The sequence below is a fragment of the Coregonus clupeaformis genome, chromosome 23 (genome assembly GCF_020615455.1).
Source record: "Coregonus clupeaformis isolate EN_2021a chromosome 23, ASM2061545v1, whole genome shotgun sequence".
Lineage (NCBI taxonomy): Eukaryota > Metazoa > Chordata > Actinopteri > Salmoniformes > Salmonidae > Coregonus > Coregonus clupeaformis.
In genome coordinates, this window is record NC_059214.1 from 34,630,802 (window position 1) to 34,648,972 (window position 18,171).

Below are 18,171 nucleotides of genomic sequence, written 5' to 3' on the forward strand. Positions count from 1 at the left end.
ACTATTCCAAGTATACCAAACATTAGGAACACCTTCCTAATATTGAGTTGCACCCCCCCCCCTTTTGCCCTCAGAACAGCCTCAATTTGTCAGGGCTTGGACTCCACAAGGTGTCGAAAGCGTTCCACAGGGATGCTGGCCCATATTGACTCCAATGCTTCCCACAGTTGTGTCAAGTTGGCTGGATGTCTTTTGGGTGGAAAAACCCAGATGCGTTGCAGTTCTTGACACAAACCGGTGCGCCTGGCATACCATACCCCGTTCAAAGACACTTAAATATTTTGTCTTGCCCATTCACCTTCTGAATGGCACACATACACAATCCATGTCTCAATTGTCTCAAGGCTTAAAAGTACTTCTTTAACTTGTCTCGTCCCCTTCATCTACACTGATTGAAGTGGATTTAACAAGTGACATCAATAAAGGATCATAGCATTCACCTGGGCAGTATGTTATGGAAAGAGCAGGTGTTCTTAATGTTTGGTATACTCAGTATATGTGTATGTGAATATAATGAGAGATGCAAATTGTGTAAAATTGCATTAGAATGTAAAAGGATTTAGCTGCCTACTAGACAAGTTCTTGTTAACTGTGTCTACGCAGCATTTTCACTAATTGACACCACAAGTTCCTGGCTCATTTTATCAGTGTAATGCAGTGATAATAAACCCTACATCTTTAGTACATCATACAGTAGTACATCTATACATTTTGTTGATTTGAGTTTGCAGAGAACTCTAGCTTAGAAATGTGTGTGTTGTTAACATTTGTTAGTTAAAGACCGCTTTCAACACAGCAGCTGAGCCAGTCCTGACATATTGAAGTTCTTCAGTCACTCTTCCTGTTTGAATTGATGTCTCTGGGATATTTAGATATTGTCAACGTGATACGATACGATATATCGTCATAAATAACATCCCGATATGTAACTGTATCGAGTTTCTTCCCCCCATCCCTAGTCTATTATTGGTCTAGTTTGGCTCGCCATTCTTCTGAACAGGCCAGGGGGAAATGCTCTCTCTGACAGGTAGAGATCGATACAGTCAGTTGAATCAGCGAGTTTCAGCGATTCATCTTCCTGTCGCTCTCTGTTTCCTGACCTGTTTTCTCTCTTTTCTCTTTTCCTTCCTTTCCTCTCCTCTTTAGGTTGAGTATAACCTTCTGTAACTCTCCTCTTTAGGTTGAATATAACCTTCTGTAACTCTCCTCTTTAGGTTGAATATAACCTTATGTAACTCTCCTCTTTAGGTTGAGTATAACCTTCTGTAACTCTCCTCTTTAGGTTGAATATAACCTTCTGTAACTCTCCTCTTTAGGTTGAATATAACCTTCTGTAACTCTCCTCTTTAGGTTGAATATAACCTTATGTAACTCTCCTCTTTAGGTTGAGTATAACCTTCTGTAACTCTCCTCTTTAGGTTGAATATAACCTTCTGTAACTCTCCTCTTTAGGTTGAGTATAACCTTCTGTAACTCTCCTCTTTAGGTTGAATATAACCTTCTGTAACTCTCCTCTTTAGGTTGAATATAACCTTATGTAACTCTCCTCTTTAGGTTGAGTATAACCTTCTGTAACTCTCCTCTTTAGGTTGAATATAACCTTCTGTAACTCTCCTCTTTAGGTTGAATATAACCTTCGTTAACTCTCCTCTGCAGGTTGAATATAACCTTCGTTAACTCTCCTCTGCAGGTTGAATATAACCTTCTGTAACTCTCCTCTGCAGGTTGAATGTAATCTTCAGCAGATTTGATGAAGTCCAAAGATCTGGGAACATGATCCCATCCTCAGGTTCAGGTGAGTGATGCAGCTGCTGCTTCTGGACCCCTGTTCTGTTGATTCATGGTTATTACCATGGCTTCTCGGGGTGGTTGTGTCTGTCTATGTTTGCTTCCTGTGTTCCTCTCTCTTTCCTGTTCCTGTGTATTTTGTATGCACTTCTAGTTTCTGGAACCTTTGAAGGATTCCAAATACGGTCTTATTGACTGATGTTGACTAAGCTGAAAGTCGTTTTTCATGAAGCTATAGGGCTCTATAGTGATGGCTATGAGGATATCTACCCCATCTTACACACGACTTTGTGTCTCTCTAGGCAGGATATTTAGGCACATTTCTATTTGGGGCAAGGGAATTAAACACAACACAACTGGAGCTCATTCTTTACATTTCTCTTTCTCTTTTTAAGTTGAGGCTTTTTTCTACCAAAAGCAGGCAGTGATATGGCAAAACAAGACAATATCAGTCTCTAATGTGCTTTTGTACAGATATTGCACCACTTCTGTTTGTTTGTTGTTGTTGTTGTTTTCTCATCTGTGTGAGAGAACTAGGCCAGCAACTATGCTTAGAAACTGAGTTCCTCTCTCCCACGTTTGTATTCTCACTCACTCCTCAATCTTTCCCCAGCTTTCTCTCTTCCCCCCCTCTCTCACCACTTGTTTTCCATCCTCTCCTTCCTCCCCACTTGCTGTTCGCACCATTGTGGCCTGGCTGTCTCCTGCCCATGTTAGGTCCACTCTCCACAGCCGTCATGCCAGTGTGTGGGTTAGTGTGTTGGCGAGAGGAGGCCTGAGGGCCAGGCGGACAGCCTGGGGCTTGAGTAGAGGAGTTTCCCCACAGGAGGGCAGCCTCCTCTGGGCCTCAGATGTCGCATTCCCTCAGTGTAGCCAAGCCAGATCCTATCAGCCTCACTGTAATCCCTTCGTGTCTGTGTGTGTGTGTGTTTGTGTGTTTGTGTGTGTGTGTGTGTGTGTGTGTGTGTGTGTGTGTGTGTGTGTGTGTGTGTGTGTGTGACTGTCCTTGTGTGTGTCTCAATGTGTGTTTCGTACAATTTCAGTGTTCACTGTCAGTGTGTAAGTGGAGCTGTGAGTTCTCTTTGCAGTGTCGTGGGCAATGGCTCGCTGACTCCATCACATTCTAGCTGACTGGGTATAGTGTTTGTTTGCAGGACAGGTAGAATGGCTGAGCTGAGGAGAACTGTGGAAACTGCTCAGCATTTAGGAACTGTTTTCCATGCCCTCTGTAACTTCTCCCTCAAGGACAATTACTATAGACTTTACTGAGAGAGACAACAGATCTATCATGGCAATCAAACCACCCTGAGAGGTAGCACAGTAAATATATTCTATTTAAGTTAACCATAACTTTTCTGTTTTATTGTGCATCATAGCATTAACAACCCACTCTGTCTGATTTTGCTCAATGTTGATCAGAGTCCAACTGTTCAAAGGGAGGAAACAGCTCTCTCTGTGTAAGGGCTTTGTTGCTTCCACCCCCTCACTATTTAAACTCATATTTCCAGATTACGTTCAGGCTCACATGGTTTTGATGATGTTTTCATTGGAAAGGGAAAAGTAATAGATGATTCATTACATGACAGTTATTAAACTATTCATTATGCACTTGGCGCTGTCGTTTTGTTCTCCCCTAACGCTTCAACTCAAATTAGGTGATGACTAAGATTGCCCCCTTAGCTTGCAACAAGGAGCTCCGCTCTCGACTCTGAGGGAAATAGTTTCTGTGTGTACATAAACAGCAGAGAACAGGAGTGCAGTCAACAGAACACAACATGGTAATGAGGGCCTTTCATTGTAGAGACATGGGTCATATTCATTAGGCACCAAACAGACTGAAACCGGGAGGGACTACCTGAACTTGACCAATAAGAAATGCTTGTTGTTGCAAAACATTTTACTACAATGTGTTCTAATGAATACTACCCTGGCCCTGTGCTGTGCAGAGTTGTGTGGGCCCGCTAGCCGTTGCCTGGAGACACAGATTGGGGTCAAAATGCTCTCTGCTAGTCGGTGAAGTGAAGGAGTAGCTGTTCCTTTCCTTCTGACGAGATTAACCTCAGCCTCTCCTCAACAATCTGTATTACCCCAAAGGAACACAGTAGAAATGTCGCTAACGGGCTGAAACCAAAGGAAAAGGCATTGATTGTTTGTTAGGGTCATTATAAATAGTGTTCTGAATTGCAAGCCCAAACATTTGTCTCCCTCTCCCTGGGCCAGTTTGGTTAGAGCAAGGAGATAGACTGAGTACTTCTTCTACTGTCGGGAAGAAAACGTATACAGCATCTCCCTCCACAAGAGTACACTTCAGAAAATGATTGAATTTCATCTCTAACTGCAGTTGTAATCTGTATTCCCCAAAAGGGCATACATATGCTGCAAGTAGACCATGCTCCAGTTCAGTTGACGTGAAATAGGAGCATTAGCAGTTAATCATCCTGGGATAGAGATATGATGGAATATGATGTTGGACTGTCCTGACTCCTGAGGTGTCAGCACTGGACTTTCCTCCTGGAGAGGTGAAAGGTTGTGGTATGTAGGGTGCTTGGCTGCTGTCTGATTGTGGCTGTGAATCTCATAGACTTACTGTAAATGTCACATTTGCTGCAACATTGTGATTTGGCCTAAATCTCCAGATTACTCTTGCAGAAGGCTTATAGGTACTGTTGAGATGATACACGTATGAGATAAAGATACAGACAGAGAAGCCATCCATTGACTCCGTTTGTGCTGCTTGTCTCACTGTATGTTCACCCTCAATGATGTCCCTTTGTTAAATCTCATGCCAAAGTTACATGGTAGGAGTAATGTTTTTCAGCTGAAAGCCCAAATGTTACTCCTCTGCAAAATGAGGGGGCCACTGCAGCCTGAGCCTCTTGTTCTGGAGAGGGAGAGGGATGCCAGCGGTATCGGGTGCAGTAGTCACAAGACTAGAACTGGAGGAAGGAAAGAGAAGGGAGGGAGGGGATGGAGAGAGGAGAACAGGGAGAGAGAGAGAGGCACATGCAGACGTAAAGCAACATTCTCCCTGCCTGTTCACTCACTCTCTTCTCTCTGCTCTGCGTGGAAGGAAGGCTTTGCACTATGACAACCGGGGAAGGTAAGAGCATGAATGGAATGGACTCTTTAATGTGAAGGGCAGAACACACAGGACTCAGGGGCTCAGAGGCTAATGGTTGTAGCACTCTTCTCTCTCTCTCGCCTGGCCTATTTAGAGGTGCTACAGGGGGGTGGGGGGGCATAGGGCAGGCAGGCAGGCAGTGTTTTGCAAGGGAGAGAATCATATGAACCCTTTCATGATTTTTCTACTTAATTTGTATCTTTCTTGTAAGACAATGTACCAATTTGAGATTGTAGGCGCAGTTCATATTGCCCAGACAGTGAACAGTGGGTTGTTGTATTCCAACACTCTTAATAGAGAAGGATTGTTGTTGTTTACTATGTGATTCATTCTGACTCTGGGAGTTGTTATTATGATAAAACAGACCACTGTTTTGGTGTGTAGTTTATATAGCCTATATCACACTGCTAACATTTCAAACATTAAACATTGTATTTCACGCCTCTTTGCCTCCCTGCAGTTTAATGTGAGAAATGTTTCGCCCCCTCAGCCTGCTGCTTAATGAGTCTGTTTTGGGTTCTACTGTTCTGATGATAAGATGCTGCGTGGTCGGTCACTGTTCGCTCAATCTCACTGTACCTGTGTCTAACTTCAGATCATCCTGTACAACAAGCAGTATTGAGGGCACTTTAAGTAAAACGTATTTTACTTAATAGCCTACCTAGGGTAAATATCTCTTATTGAGGTCTCCTCCAAGATGTCTCTCTCCCTCTTCACAACAGGAGGCTGCAGTGCCCCCAACACTTTGTGACGTCTGTGTCATTTTTTTTGTTGCAGGATCATTTATAGAAGTCATATACATAATGCAGTGAGAGGACTGAAGGATGGCTCTCATAGGAGTGTTATTACTAACTCTGCCTAGGTGATGGGTCCTAGCCAAGTCACAGTGAATTATGCTGTAATTATAATGTGTCAGCTGGTGCTTTGGTTAGAAAGCATCTTTGTTGTGTTAAATCCTGGGGGTTCCATGGTACGTTAGCTCATGTTAAGACTGTTTATCTCCTACAAGGTCCTGTGGGTGTGTGTGGGTGTGGCATGCGTGCGTGTGTGTTATGTAAACACTGCATACTAGAGATGGCCTGCTTGTCTTTTCCACAAGGCTCGGCTCTGATGAAGCAGAAGAAAGGTTGTTACCTTCCCTTGATTTCACAGCTAAGACCATGTACCTGTTATAATAGGTTATGAGTCACACCTCACCTGCTACTGCTAGTCTCGTGGTGCCGACTGGGAGCGCAGTGTGTGAGCTGCCTTAAGTGGGGGGGTGGGTGTGTGTGTGTGTGTGTGTGTGTGTGTAAGGTTCTTGAAAGGGACATTAAAGGAGAAGGGGGAGCGATGGTTAACACAGACCAGAGAGGGAATTCAGATTCAAAAGAAAGCCTTTTAATCACATCACACACTCAGTGGATCGCACGGTGCAAGCTGCGACACACACAATGGATGCTGCAGCTCTGTACAGCATAAAGAGATCATGGATGGTGGTGTGTGTTAAGGGCTCCACACAGTCAACGCAACGGATTCGATTGAGCTTAGTTTGTGTAGCTCTCTACGTACTTTTGTGCGGTGGAATTTTTGGAATGCGACGCAGACTGTGAAATCACTGTGGCGAGCCCTTTGAAGAGAGTCTGTTAATGGCTGTACTGTTATGTAAACACTAGAGTTCAGTCAGTTTTGTGCTGAGTCTGACGGTGTTGGACCCTGGTGCATTGACCTGCTCAGGTAAGATGGCCCACCCCTGTCTCTGTCTTTCCTCCCTGTGGTGACTGACGACGGCAGGTTGGATTTAGTGCTGTTTTCTGATCTCTTAAAATGGCACAACCACCCAATGGCCCAAACAGCTCTGCACTTAACACTGGTCAGTGACTCATAAGCTGTTTGTTGTGTGTGTTTGTGACTGAGGAACTTCATGGGGCTGGCTGTCATGCATCAGGTCAAGCTGCTTTTTGCCCTGTCATGAAAGCTTTGTGTTTGTTCCCTGAGGCAGAAGACATTTGGAAGGAAAAGCTTAGCACATATTATTATCCAGCAGCTTTTTGATGAAAGCTATCTCTGTCAGACAAGCTAGGCTACGGCCGGGCAATAGATAATCACACAGTTGATCCTGGGTCCTCCCTGGAAGACTCCATCTTGTCTGTTGTGAAAGAGAGCTGAAAGCTCAGATGGGGTTGGTCAATATTATGGTGATATTATCTTGGCTAAGATTAGAAACTCTTCTCGAAGTGTGTCTCACACACACACACACACACACACACACACACATACACACACACAGGCTACGATTTACTCAAGCAATCTGTTCTTTTGACTTCCGATTAATACCACCACCATATGTGGATCTGAATCCTAATACAAACCCGATCCTTCATATGCGACCTCTGTCTGGACGCTTGGATCAGATTCTATTCCTCTGAAGTGGTTTTTATGCACATGACCTGCCGTTACCATGACAATCAAATCAATCAAATGTTATTTGTCACATGCTTTGTAAACAACAGGTGTAGACTAAAAGTAAAATGCTTACGGTTTGCTACATCAAGAGGCTACATCAGAGTGAATGCGCACATTTTATATGGGTCACATTCCAGTCACTGTGGCAGAGTACCATTCCAGTGCTGGTCACTGGGGCAGAGTTGGGGTGGTGGCAGGGTGTACTTAACTTAGAGCCTAGACAGCTGTGTGTGTGTGTGTGTGAAGGGTGGACGTAACACCAGAGGCCTGGTGAGAATAACCTGTACCCATTCATTGACTTCCAAACATGTAGGCCAAATGCCAGAGCTAGTATGCAAGCATAAGTAGCCTAATTGTCCACGGGGATAGTCGAGAGAGTTCAAGGACAGAGTGATGCATTCAAAGCTCTGTTTATTCAAACCAACCATTTGTTATGGCTTTTATTCTCTCAAAGACTCCCTATCACATCCCCATCACTGTTGTTGGGAAATGTGATACATAAATATGGACATGCATGTGGTTCATTAGATAAGAGATAAAACTGTTTGTTTTGATAAGATGGATCTTGAATTATGTAATATTTTTTTGATTACAGAGACCGAGCAAGAGAGACTGAAATCACTTACAATAAACAAACTGTCTGAATGTCCCTTTTGTCCACTTCATACTCTGTCCATGAGGGTGCCAACCAAGTGGATTCTGTGAATAGCCATCTGCCCACATGGACCTTGTAATGAATGGATGTCTTTGAGGTCTGTGTAAGGGTGTGCAGGACCTTCTTGCGAGGGCATGGGCGGCTCTGCCAAAGCTTAACTAAAGGTTTTTGCCACCCATCAGGGAAAACAGTCAGTGCATGTTACCAGCTGGGTTTTTACATGTCCTACTAATCTGCTCTTCAGACAGTTTTCATCAAGTACGTGTGTTGTTGTCTGATGTAAAAGTGTTGATCTTCTAAATTTCTCCCAGCTTCAGCACAGTTTTCATTTGATCTGTGTGTGTGATGTGACACGTGCGTGTGTGTGGGCCGACGCAGGCCCGGCTCGTGTTCCACATTCCTCAGCCCACGTGTGAGAAAACGTCTCAAATGCAAAACAAGCAGTTGCTACTTGCACAGTTTTAACAGTAGCAGTCAAAGCACTGTGACTCTGCCTCTGTCCCTCTCTCTCTGCTCATCCCTCTGCTGCCTGCTCAGAGGAAATGGCTTCTGATATGTAACATACGGCTTCATTGCCTTCGTATCACTACTTTTCTGCTCTCTGTCATCAGAAAGAAATGAAGTCTTTGAGTCAATTACACATTAACTATTGGAGCCCTAAGACAGACAGTCACATTAACTAGCTGTTGAATGTCATTACCTCCCTAGTGGCGCATGCGATGCAGTGCTAGCTGTGCCACTAGAGATCCTGGTTCGAATCCATACTCTGTCGTAGCCGGCCGCGACCGGGAGACCCATAGGGCGGCGCACAATTGGCCCAGCAACGTCCAGGGTAGGGGAGGGAATGGCCGGATGTAGCTCAGTTGGTAGAGCATGGTGTTTGCAACGCCAGGGTTGTGGGTTCGATTCCCACGGGGGCCAGTATGAAAAAATAAATAAAATAATGTATGCACTCACTAACTGTAAGTCGCTCTGGATAAGAGTGTCTGCTAAATGACTAAAATGTAAAATGTAATTAGCTGAACTCTGCCCTGCTCTACTGCCACTACAGTCATGTTTATGCTTCCTACAGGGAGATAACAGGAAATGAATGCTGTTGACAGTAGGGGGGTGCACAAGAGACAAATTATGTATAAGATACAGTGGGGAGAACAAGTATTTGATACACTGCCGATTTTGCAGGTTTTCCAACTTACAAAGCATGTAGAGGTCTGTAATTTTTATCAACTGTGAGAGACGGAATCTAAAACAAAAATCCAGAAAATCACATTGTAATATTTTTAAGTAATTAATTTGCATTTTATTGCATGACATAAGTATTTGATACATCAGAAAAGCAGAACTTAATATTTGGTACAGAAACCTTTGTTTGCAATTACAGAGATCATACGTTTCCTGTAGGTCTTGACCTGGTTTGCATACACTGCAGCAGGGATTTTGGCCCACTCCTCCATACAGACCTTCTCCAGATCCTTCAGGTTTCGGGGCTGTCGCTGGGCAATACGGACTTTCAGCTCCCTCTAAAGATTTTCTATTGGGTTCAGGTCTGGAGACTGGCTAGGCCACTCCAGGACCTTGAGATGCTTCTTACGGAGCCACTCCTTAGTTGCCCTGGCTGTGTGTTTCGGGTCATTGTCATGCTGGAAGACCCAGCCACGACCCATCTTCAATGCTCTTACTGAGGGAAGGAGGTTGTTGGCCAAGATCTCGCGATACATGGCCCCATCCATCCTCTCCTCAATATGGTGCAGTCGTCCTGTCCCCTTTGCAGAAAAGCATCCCCAAAGAATTATGTTTCCACCTTCATGCTTCACGGTTGGGATGGTGTTCTTGGGGTTGTACTCATCCTTCTTCTTCCTCCAAACACGGCGAGTGGAGTTTAGACCAAAAAGCTCTATTTTTGTCTCATCAGACCACATGACCTTCTCCCATTCCTCCTCTGGATCATCCAGATGGTCATTGGCAAACTTCAGACGGGCCTGGACATGCGCTGGCTTGAGCAGGGGGACCTTGCGTGCGCTGCAGGATTTTAATCCATGACGGCGTAGTGTGTTACTAATGTTTTTTTGTTGAGACTGCGGTCCCAGCTCTCTTCAGGTCATTGACCAGGTCCTGCCGTGTAGTTCTGGGCTGATCCCTCACCTTCCTCATGATCATTGATGCCCCACGAGGTGAGATCTTGCATGGAGCCCCAGACCGAGGGTGATTGACCGTCATCTTGAACTTCTTCCATTTTCTAATAATTGCCCCAACAGTTGTTGCCTTCTCACCAAGCTGCTTGCCTATTGTCCTGTAGCCCATCCCAGCCTTGTGCAGGTCTACAATTTTATCCCTGATGTCCTTACACAGCTCTCTGGTCTTGGCCATTGTGGAGAGGTTGGAGTCTGTTTGATTGAGTGTGTGGACAGGTGTTTTTTATACAGGTAATGAGTTCAAATAGGTGCAGTTAATACAGGTAATGAGTGGAGAACAGGAGGGCTTCATAAAGAAAAACTAACAGGTCTGTGAGAGCCGGAATTCTTACTGGTTGGTAGGTGATCAAATACTTATGTCATGCAATAAAATGCAAATTAATTACTTAAAAATCATACAATGTGATTTTCTGGATTTTTGTTTTAGATACCGTCTCTCACAGTTGAAGTGTACCTATGATAAAAATGACAGACCTCTACATGCTTTGTAAGTAGGAAAGTCTGCAAAATCGGCAGTGTATCAAATACTTGTTCTCCCCATTGTATATAGCCGGCCGCAGCCTAACACATGAGACAAAACATAGAAGGGTATTATACAAAGAACGGTAGGACTATAATTTCACTAAGTTATGTTGCTGAAGCTATGGCTGTGCCACTCAGACCCCTAGGTGAAAAGTTGATGCACTGACCCCTCTTACTGCCCATGTTACAACCATAGGAGTACCAGTGAGAGAATATCCAATATCCATCATCTGTCTTGCCATATACCCAGGGGATATCTCAAAGTTCTATCAGTGTTCAATTAACCGACGTTGTCCTTCAGCCTGATGTATGGCCTTCCTCACTGACAGATAGATGGCTGCTGTCTTTCATTTCAACCTTTTGAGTGACACTTCATTAGAACTATATGCTCCTCTGTAGACAGACAGACAGGCAGGCAGACAGCGAGATATAGTAAAAGGGAGAGAGAGAAGGGGGAGAGAGAGAAAGGTAAAGAGAACGAGGGAGAGAGTGAAGCAGAGAGATCAAGAGAGAGACTGGCTACTGTGAAGTTTGACCTCTGTGTGTTTAGTTATATTGAGGTCATATATAGGGCTGTTGCCGTGACCGTATTACCGTCACACCAGCGGTCACGAGTCATGAAGGTAGTCAAATTCCATTTGAACATTTAGTCACAGTAATTAGGCTTCTCCAAGCTCTGATGCTGCTGATGGTCATTAGTAGCCTACCAAACTTGCTAATTGTCTGGTACTCAGCACTCTATTGTCCCTCTAATCACTCTGACATCAATGAAAATCTAATCGAAAATCTAGTCAAAAACTTAATGAAAGCCAATGAGCTCATTTCTATAGGCTATGCAATTGTGTGAGAAAATATAGTGATGTCCTTTGTTAAAAAGAGGATGATCCCATCAGCTTTCTGTAGGCTTACTATATTTATTTCTCAACTTTCCTAATATTAAGCACATTGCTTATCTTTACAACATGAGTATAGACTACCTGGCTGGCATGAAAATGAACCACGGGAAAAGCGTCCTCCATTCACTATTTAAGTGCATAGATGACATGTATTTTTTCCCGCTGCCCCTGTTTCGAGACAGGTGCATGATAATGGTCCATTCTAAATCCAAACAAATTTCACACATATTATTTAGTATATGTGAAGACAAGATTAAATCAAGAATAGTCTGATGGGTGACAATATGTCTATCACTTGTGAATGATGCCCAGCTTAAGGCAAGAAACAACACCTCATGTAGCCTAGCCCATAGGTCTATATCAGGGGTGTCAAACTCATTTTAGCTCGATGTGGCCCACATGGAGGAAAATCTATTCCCAAGTGGGCCGGACCGGAAAAATCATGGTATATATATATATATATATATATAACTTAAAAACAACAACTTCAGATTGTTTTCTTTGTTTTAATACGATCAACATACAACATAAAGCTGGAACCTGAGGACAGTGTGTCCAAAATAGTACAAGCACAACATCACTATTAATCATAAAACACGTCAAGTTTATTTGAAAATTCTAAAGAAAAAGAACACACAAACACACAATGCCTCAGTGATTAACAGAACTGTTTCACAGATCACAGAACTATATCAGGGTGTCATTTCTCAGGCAGAAATGTAGATAAAAATAATGAAATCCTGTTCCCCAAACAAGTGCAAGAACCACAGAGTCAATAATAGGTTAAATATACAAATAAAATAAAATCAATTAAAAACAATAGCACATCAACATAAAAACATATAAACATAAAGCTGGAGCCTGAGGACAGTGTCCAAAAGCACAACATCACTATTAATCATAAAACACCTCAAGTTATTTGAAAGTTCTGAGGACAAAGAACACACAAACACACAATGCCTCAGTGATTCACAGAAGTATATCACAGATCACAGAACTATATCAGGGTGTCATTTCTCAGGCAGAAATGTAGATAAAAATAATGAAATCCTGTTCCCCAAACAAGTGCAAGAACCACAGAGTCAAGAATAGGTTAAATATACAAATAAAATAAAAACAATTAAAAACAATAGCACATCAACATAAAAACATATAAACATAAAGCTGGAGCCTGAGGACAGTGTCCAAAAGCACAACATCACTATTAATCATAAAACACCTCAAGTTATTTGAAAGTTCTGAGGACAAAGAACACACAAACACACAATGCCTCAGTGATTCACAGAAGTATATCACAGATCACAGAACTATATCAGGGTGTCATTTCTCAGGCAGAAATGTAGATAAAAATAATGAAATCCTGTTCCCCAAACAAGTGCAAGAACCACAGAGTCAAGAATAGGTTAAATATACAAATAAAATAAAATCAATTAAAAACAATAGCACATCAACATAAAAACATATAAACATAAATCTGAAAGCGTTGCTCAAACTCCCGTAACAGTCCCGTTATTTTATCTTTGAACCGCTTCATGTCTGCCACATGTTGGGTCGCGCACACATTTTTCAGACAGGGGAAGTGAGCTGCATCACCACCGGCAAGTTGTGTCTCCCACAATGACAGCTTCAACTTGAAAGAACGTATGCTGTCATAATACTGCGTGACAACTTTGTTGTGCCCTTGCAGCTGTTTGTTCAAGTTATTCAGGTGCTCTGTAACATCCACCATAAATGCAAGGTCCTGCATCCATTCTGCGGAATGAAATTCTAACACTGGTTTGCCCTTTTCTTCCATGAACTGTTCAATTTCTTCTCGTAAATCAAAGAAACGCCTCAGCACAGCACCTTGGCTTAACCATCTTACCTCAGTGTGGTATGGCAGGCCATAGATGTGGTCTTTCTCTCTGAGAAGGCTGTCAAACTGACGGTGATTCAGGCTTCTGGATCGGATGAAATTAACAGTTTGGATGACCACCTTCATGACGTTATCCATCTTTAATGACTTGCAACACAAAGCCTCCTGGTGCAAAATACAGTGAAAAGTCAAAAAATCACGTCCTCCATTTGCAGATTGCACTTTCTCTCTGAACTTTGTCACAACGCCTGCTTTTTTCCCGATCATTGAGGGCGCACCATCTGTAGCCAGGCTGACAGCGCGGGACCAGTCCACTCCGACCCTGTCCAGCGCGCCCGACGAGTGCGGTAAAAATATCAGCTGCTGTCGTTGTATCTGTCATCGGCACCAACTCCACGAACTCCTCGGTGACGGTCAATGTGTCATCAACTCCGCGGATGAAAATGGCCAGTTGTGCAACATCTGTAATGTCCGTGCTTTCATCAATTGCAACCGAAAACGCAATGAATGACTTTACTTTTTGCTTCAACTGGCTGTCCAAATCCACTGAAAGATCTGAAATCCTGTCTGCAACTGTGTTTCTTGTCAGGCTGATATTTGCAAAAGCCTGCCGCTTTTCAGGGCACACAATCTCCGCTGCCTTCATCATGCATGTTTTTACAAATTCACCCTCACTAAATGGTTTTGAAGCCACTGCGATTTCATTAGCAATGAGGTAGCTAGCTTTCACTGCAGCGTCACTGATGTCTCGGCTGTGAGTAAACACAGACTGCTGTTTCTTCAGACCCGCCAACAGTTCATTCACCTTCTCTCATCTCCGCTGTCCTTGAAAGTTGTCATATTTGTCGGCATGAAGACTCACATAGTGGCGACCGAAGGTTATATTCTTTCAGCACTGCATCATGCTCTGAACACACCAAACATACAGCTTTCCCATTCAATTCCGTGAATAAATAGGATGACCATTTTTCTTGGAACACTCTGCACTCTGCGTCCACTTTTCTCTTTTTTGACAGAGACATATTGGGGCAATGAGGGTGCCAAAGCACATAATGTTAAAAGTAGAAGCCGTAATAAATATCGCGGGCAAAACAAAGTAGCTCATTGGCTGCACGTGCTTGACCTACTTGCTCTGCCCCGGTATAAACAGTTTGCTTGCTTAACACAATTGCAATTGGAACAGCAGTTTATTTAATTGAAAAATTGCAGCGCATTTTTATACTTTACATTTTTAATATTTTTTTTTAATCATCTCGCGGGCCGGATTAAACCCGTTTGCGGGCCTGATCCGGCCCGCGGGCCGGACGTTTGACACCCCTGGTCTATATGTTTTGATAAGGTTTGTATCACAACTAAAGTGGCCAAATATTTTCTTAAAATGAAGCACATTAATCCGCTTTACAAGGGGTGTAGAGCCTAACTGGCATAAGCAGCGCGTGAGTTTCAAGTTTAGGGAAGGTAATTTTCACCATAAAAATGCACCTTTATAATAAAAGCATTACATGCATAATCGCATTTGTGGTCACTTTTGATAATGGTGTTTTCCCGCTAATGGAACGTTCATGCTTATAGCCTACTGCCGTGTGCGCATTGCTGCGCTTATAATGTGAAGAAATGGCCTAGTAGTTTATCAACATTTAAAGCTAAACGTTCTGATCTGTTGCGTCAGCCACATTGCGTAAAAAATGTTGTTGTTTTTATGCTAGTGATTGTATTCATTTGGGATCTATCGCATCCCACAACTGTCCCAGACTGTTTGGAATATTTATTTCTCGAACAGAATAGAATAGGTCAACTTTTGTACTATGGGGGATAGTAGATTGACATAGGCTAGTGCTTTTGCTGTTCGTTAGGCCTACTCATCTTGTTGGCTGACGAAAAGTAAATGTGGACAGTTCTTCCAATATCTTCAATATGCACCTCAGAATTGGATAAGGACGCGCTCAGTTGCATCCCCGATGTGTCTGTCTTCACTTGTAGCCTGTGAGAAAGACCCTATCACGTGATGGACAGCCATTTGAATGAGAGGTGCTTCGGAGCACGCAGCACTCAGGGAGAAGGGCACAACACAGCACTTTGGGCCAAGGACGCAACGGCCACTGGCCACAAAAAGCATGGATTTCTTTAGGGTGCTGCTGTGAAATTCAAGGTATTATCAAGTGCTTGTCAAATTGTGAATGAGAGACTAATGAAGTGTGTACAGCCTGCGCAAAAAACAAAGCAGAGCTCATGCCTTTCAAGCGACTTTTTTCAAATTATCATTAGTCGCGTCATGCAGCCTTACAATGTATTAAAAATCTAAACATACAGTGAGGGGGAAAAAAGTATTTGATCCCCTGCTGATTTTGTACGTTTGCCCACTGACAAAGAAATGATCAGTCTATAATTTTAATGGTAGGTTTATTTGAACAGTGAGAGACAGAATAACAACAAAAAAATCCAGAAAAACGCATGTAAAAAATGAATCAGAAGGTTTCTGGCTCCCAGGTGTCTTTTATACAGGTAACGAGCTGAGATTAGGAGCACACTCTTAAAGGGAGTGCTCCTAATCTCAGCTTGTTACCTGTATAAAAGACACCTGTCCACAGAAGCAATCAATCAATCATATTCCAAACTCTCCACCATGGCCAAGACCAAAGAGCTCTCCAAGGATGTCAGGGACCAGATTGTAGACCTACACAAGGCTGGAATGGGCTACAAGACCATCGCCAAGCAGCTTGGTGAGAAGGTGACAACAGTTGGTGCGATTATTTGCAAATGGAAGAAACACAAAAGTACTGTCAATCTCCCTCGGCCTGGGGCTCCATGCAAGATCTCACCTTGTGGAGTTGCAATGATCATGAGAACGGTGAGGAATCAGCCCAGAACTACACGGGAGGATCTTGTCAATGATCTCAAGGCAGCTGGGACCATAGTCACCAAGAAAACAATTGTTAACACACTACGCCGTGAAGGACTGAAATCCTGCAGCGCCCGCAAGGTCCCCCTGCTCAAGAAAGCACATATACAGGCCCGTCTGAAAATGTTGTCCCACTCCTCTTTGCAGATCTTCTCCAAGTCATTAAGGTTTCGAGGCTGACGTTTGGCAACTCGAACCTTCAGCTCCCTCCACAGATTTTCTGTGGGATTAAGGTCTGGAGACTGTTTCAGTCTTCCAGAGATTTGAGACTGGGACGGAGGTTCACCTTCCAGCAGGACAATGACCCTAAGCAAACTGCTAAAGCAACACTCGAATGGCCTAGTCAAAGCCCAGACTTCAATCCAATTGAGAATCTGTGGTATGACTTAAAGATTGCTTTACACCAGCGGAACCCATTCAACTTGAAGGAGCTGGAGCAGTTTTGCCTTTGATGAATGGGCAAAAATCCCAGTGGTTAGATGTGCCAAGCTTATAGACACATACCACAAGAGATTTGCAGCTGTAATTGCTGCATAAGGTGGCTCTGCAAAGTATTGACTTTTGGGGAGTGAATAGTTATGCACACTCAAGTTTTCTGTTTTTTTGTCATTTCTTGTTTGATTCACAAGAAAAAATATTTTGCGTCTTCAAAGTGGTAGGCATGTTGTGTAAATCAAATGATACAAACTCCAAAAAAATCTATTTTTATTCCAAGTTGTAAGGCAACAAAATAAGAAAAATGCCAAGGGGGGTGAATACTTTCGCAAGCCACTGGAGTGTAGCCCACAGCCATTAGGCATAGCCAGATCAGGACCTAACATAAGGATAACTCAGAGTATGCTATTCTGTAATAGACTACATTTTTTTCATATCATGCTTCTTTAGACCTGTCTAAAATAAATAATGGATTTATTGTGAAGGTGTAGGCTATATTACATGGATTTATTATACTTTTTTAAATGTAGATGTTCCAAAGGTCTGCATCAGTGGCTTGTAGGCTATGTGTGGAAGCCAGGAGATGCTAAATGTGTTCATTTTAATTAATGTCAATTACCGTGAGACCGACAGTTATTTGCTTGACAATCACCGGCTGACAAAATGTTGTGACCGCCACAGCTCTAGTCATATAACCCAGGCCATTGAAATGGCTGCAGTGTGTCCCACATTACAAATGTGTCTCTGTGCTGTGATAACATTTCCCAAAAAGAATGGCCTTTGTTTGTTCTCTGTCCACGGTATTTTAGAGCCTGTGTGTGTTTTTCCCCTTTCAGATCTGCCCTTTTAGTGTCCCTTTTGTCGTAGCAGAGTCTGAACCCAAGCATTTAGTGTACTGCCCGGGTCTGAACTAGGCCTGGGATTATATCTTGTTTGTTAAATGGTTTTCACCAATGTCATGGCTCAGAATAAATTCTATGTTGTCTGAACTTGAAGACATAACTAAATGTCTGGAGCATTTCCACTAACCCTGACTGTTATGATGATGTTGCTTGCTCTGTAGCCCCAGTCAGTCTGTCCACCACTATGATGTCTTTTTTGTCCAACTGTTACATTGGAAATTCATCTTCTGCTCGGCTCTCAACTCCCCCATACAACCCTAAAACACACATATTTGAGAGGAGTACAGTTAAGCTAGTTTTGCCTTGCTTTAAGAGTACAACGGTAGAATTAATAGGTGAACTCATGAATCATCACAACATGCTAATCAAATCAATCAAATTGTATTTATCACAAGAGAAATAATACAAAAATAATAACACAAGGAATAAATATGCAATGATTAACGATAACTTGGCTATAT

At 42.9% G+C, this 18,171-nt stretch overlaps 1 protein-coding gene across 15 annotated transcripts in view; it reads left to right on the forward strand.

The window, feature by feature from the left end:
• clasp1a (cytoplasmic linker associated protein 1a) overlaps positions 1 to 18,171 on the forward strand; it is a 102,713-nt gene that overhangs the window by 40,512 nt on the left and 44,030 nt on the right. For all 15 annotated transcript variants that reach the window (XM_045206685.1, XM_045206686.1, XM_045206687.1 and 12 more), the window contains exon 8: positions 1,725 to 1,795. In XM_045206685.1, the coding sequence (XP_045062620.1) occupies positions 1,725 to 1,795 (71 nt within the window). The remainder of the gene's footprint in view (positions 1 to 1,724; positions 1,796 to 18,171) is intronic.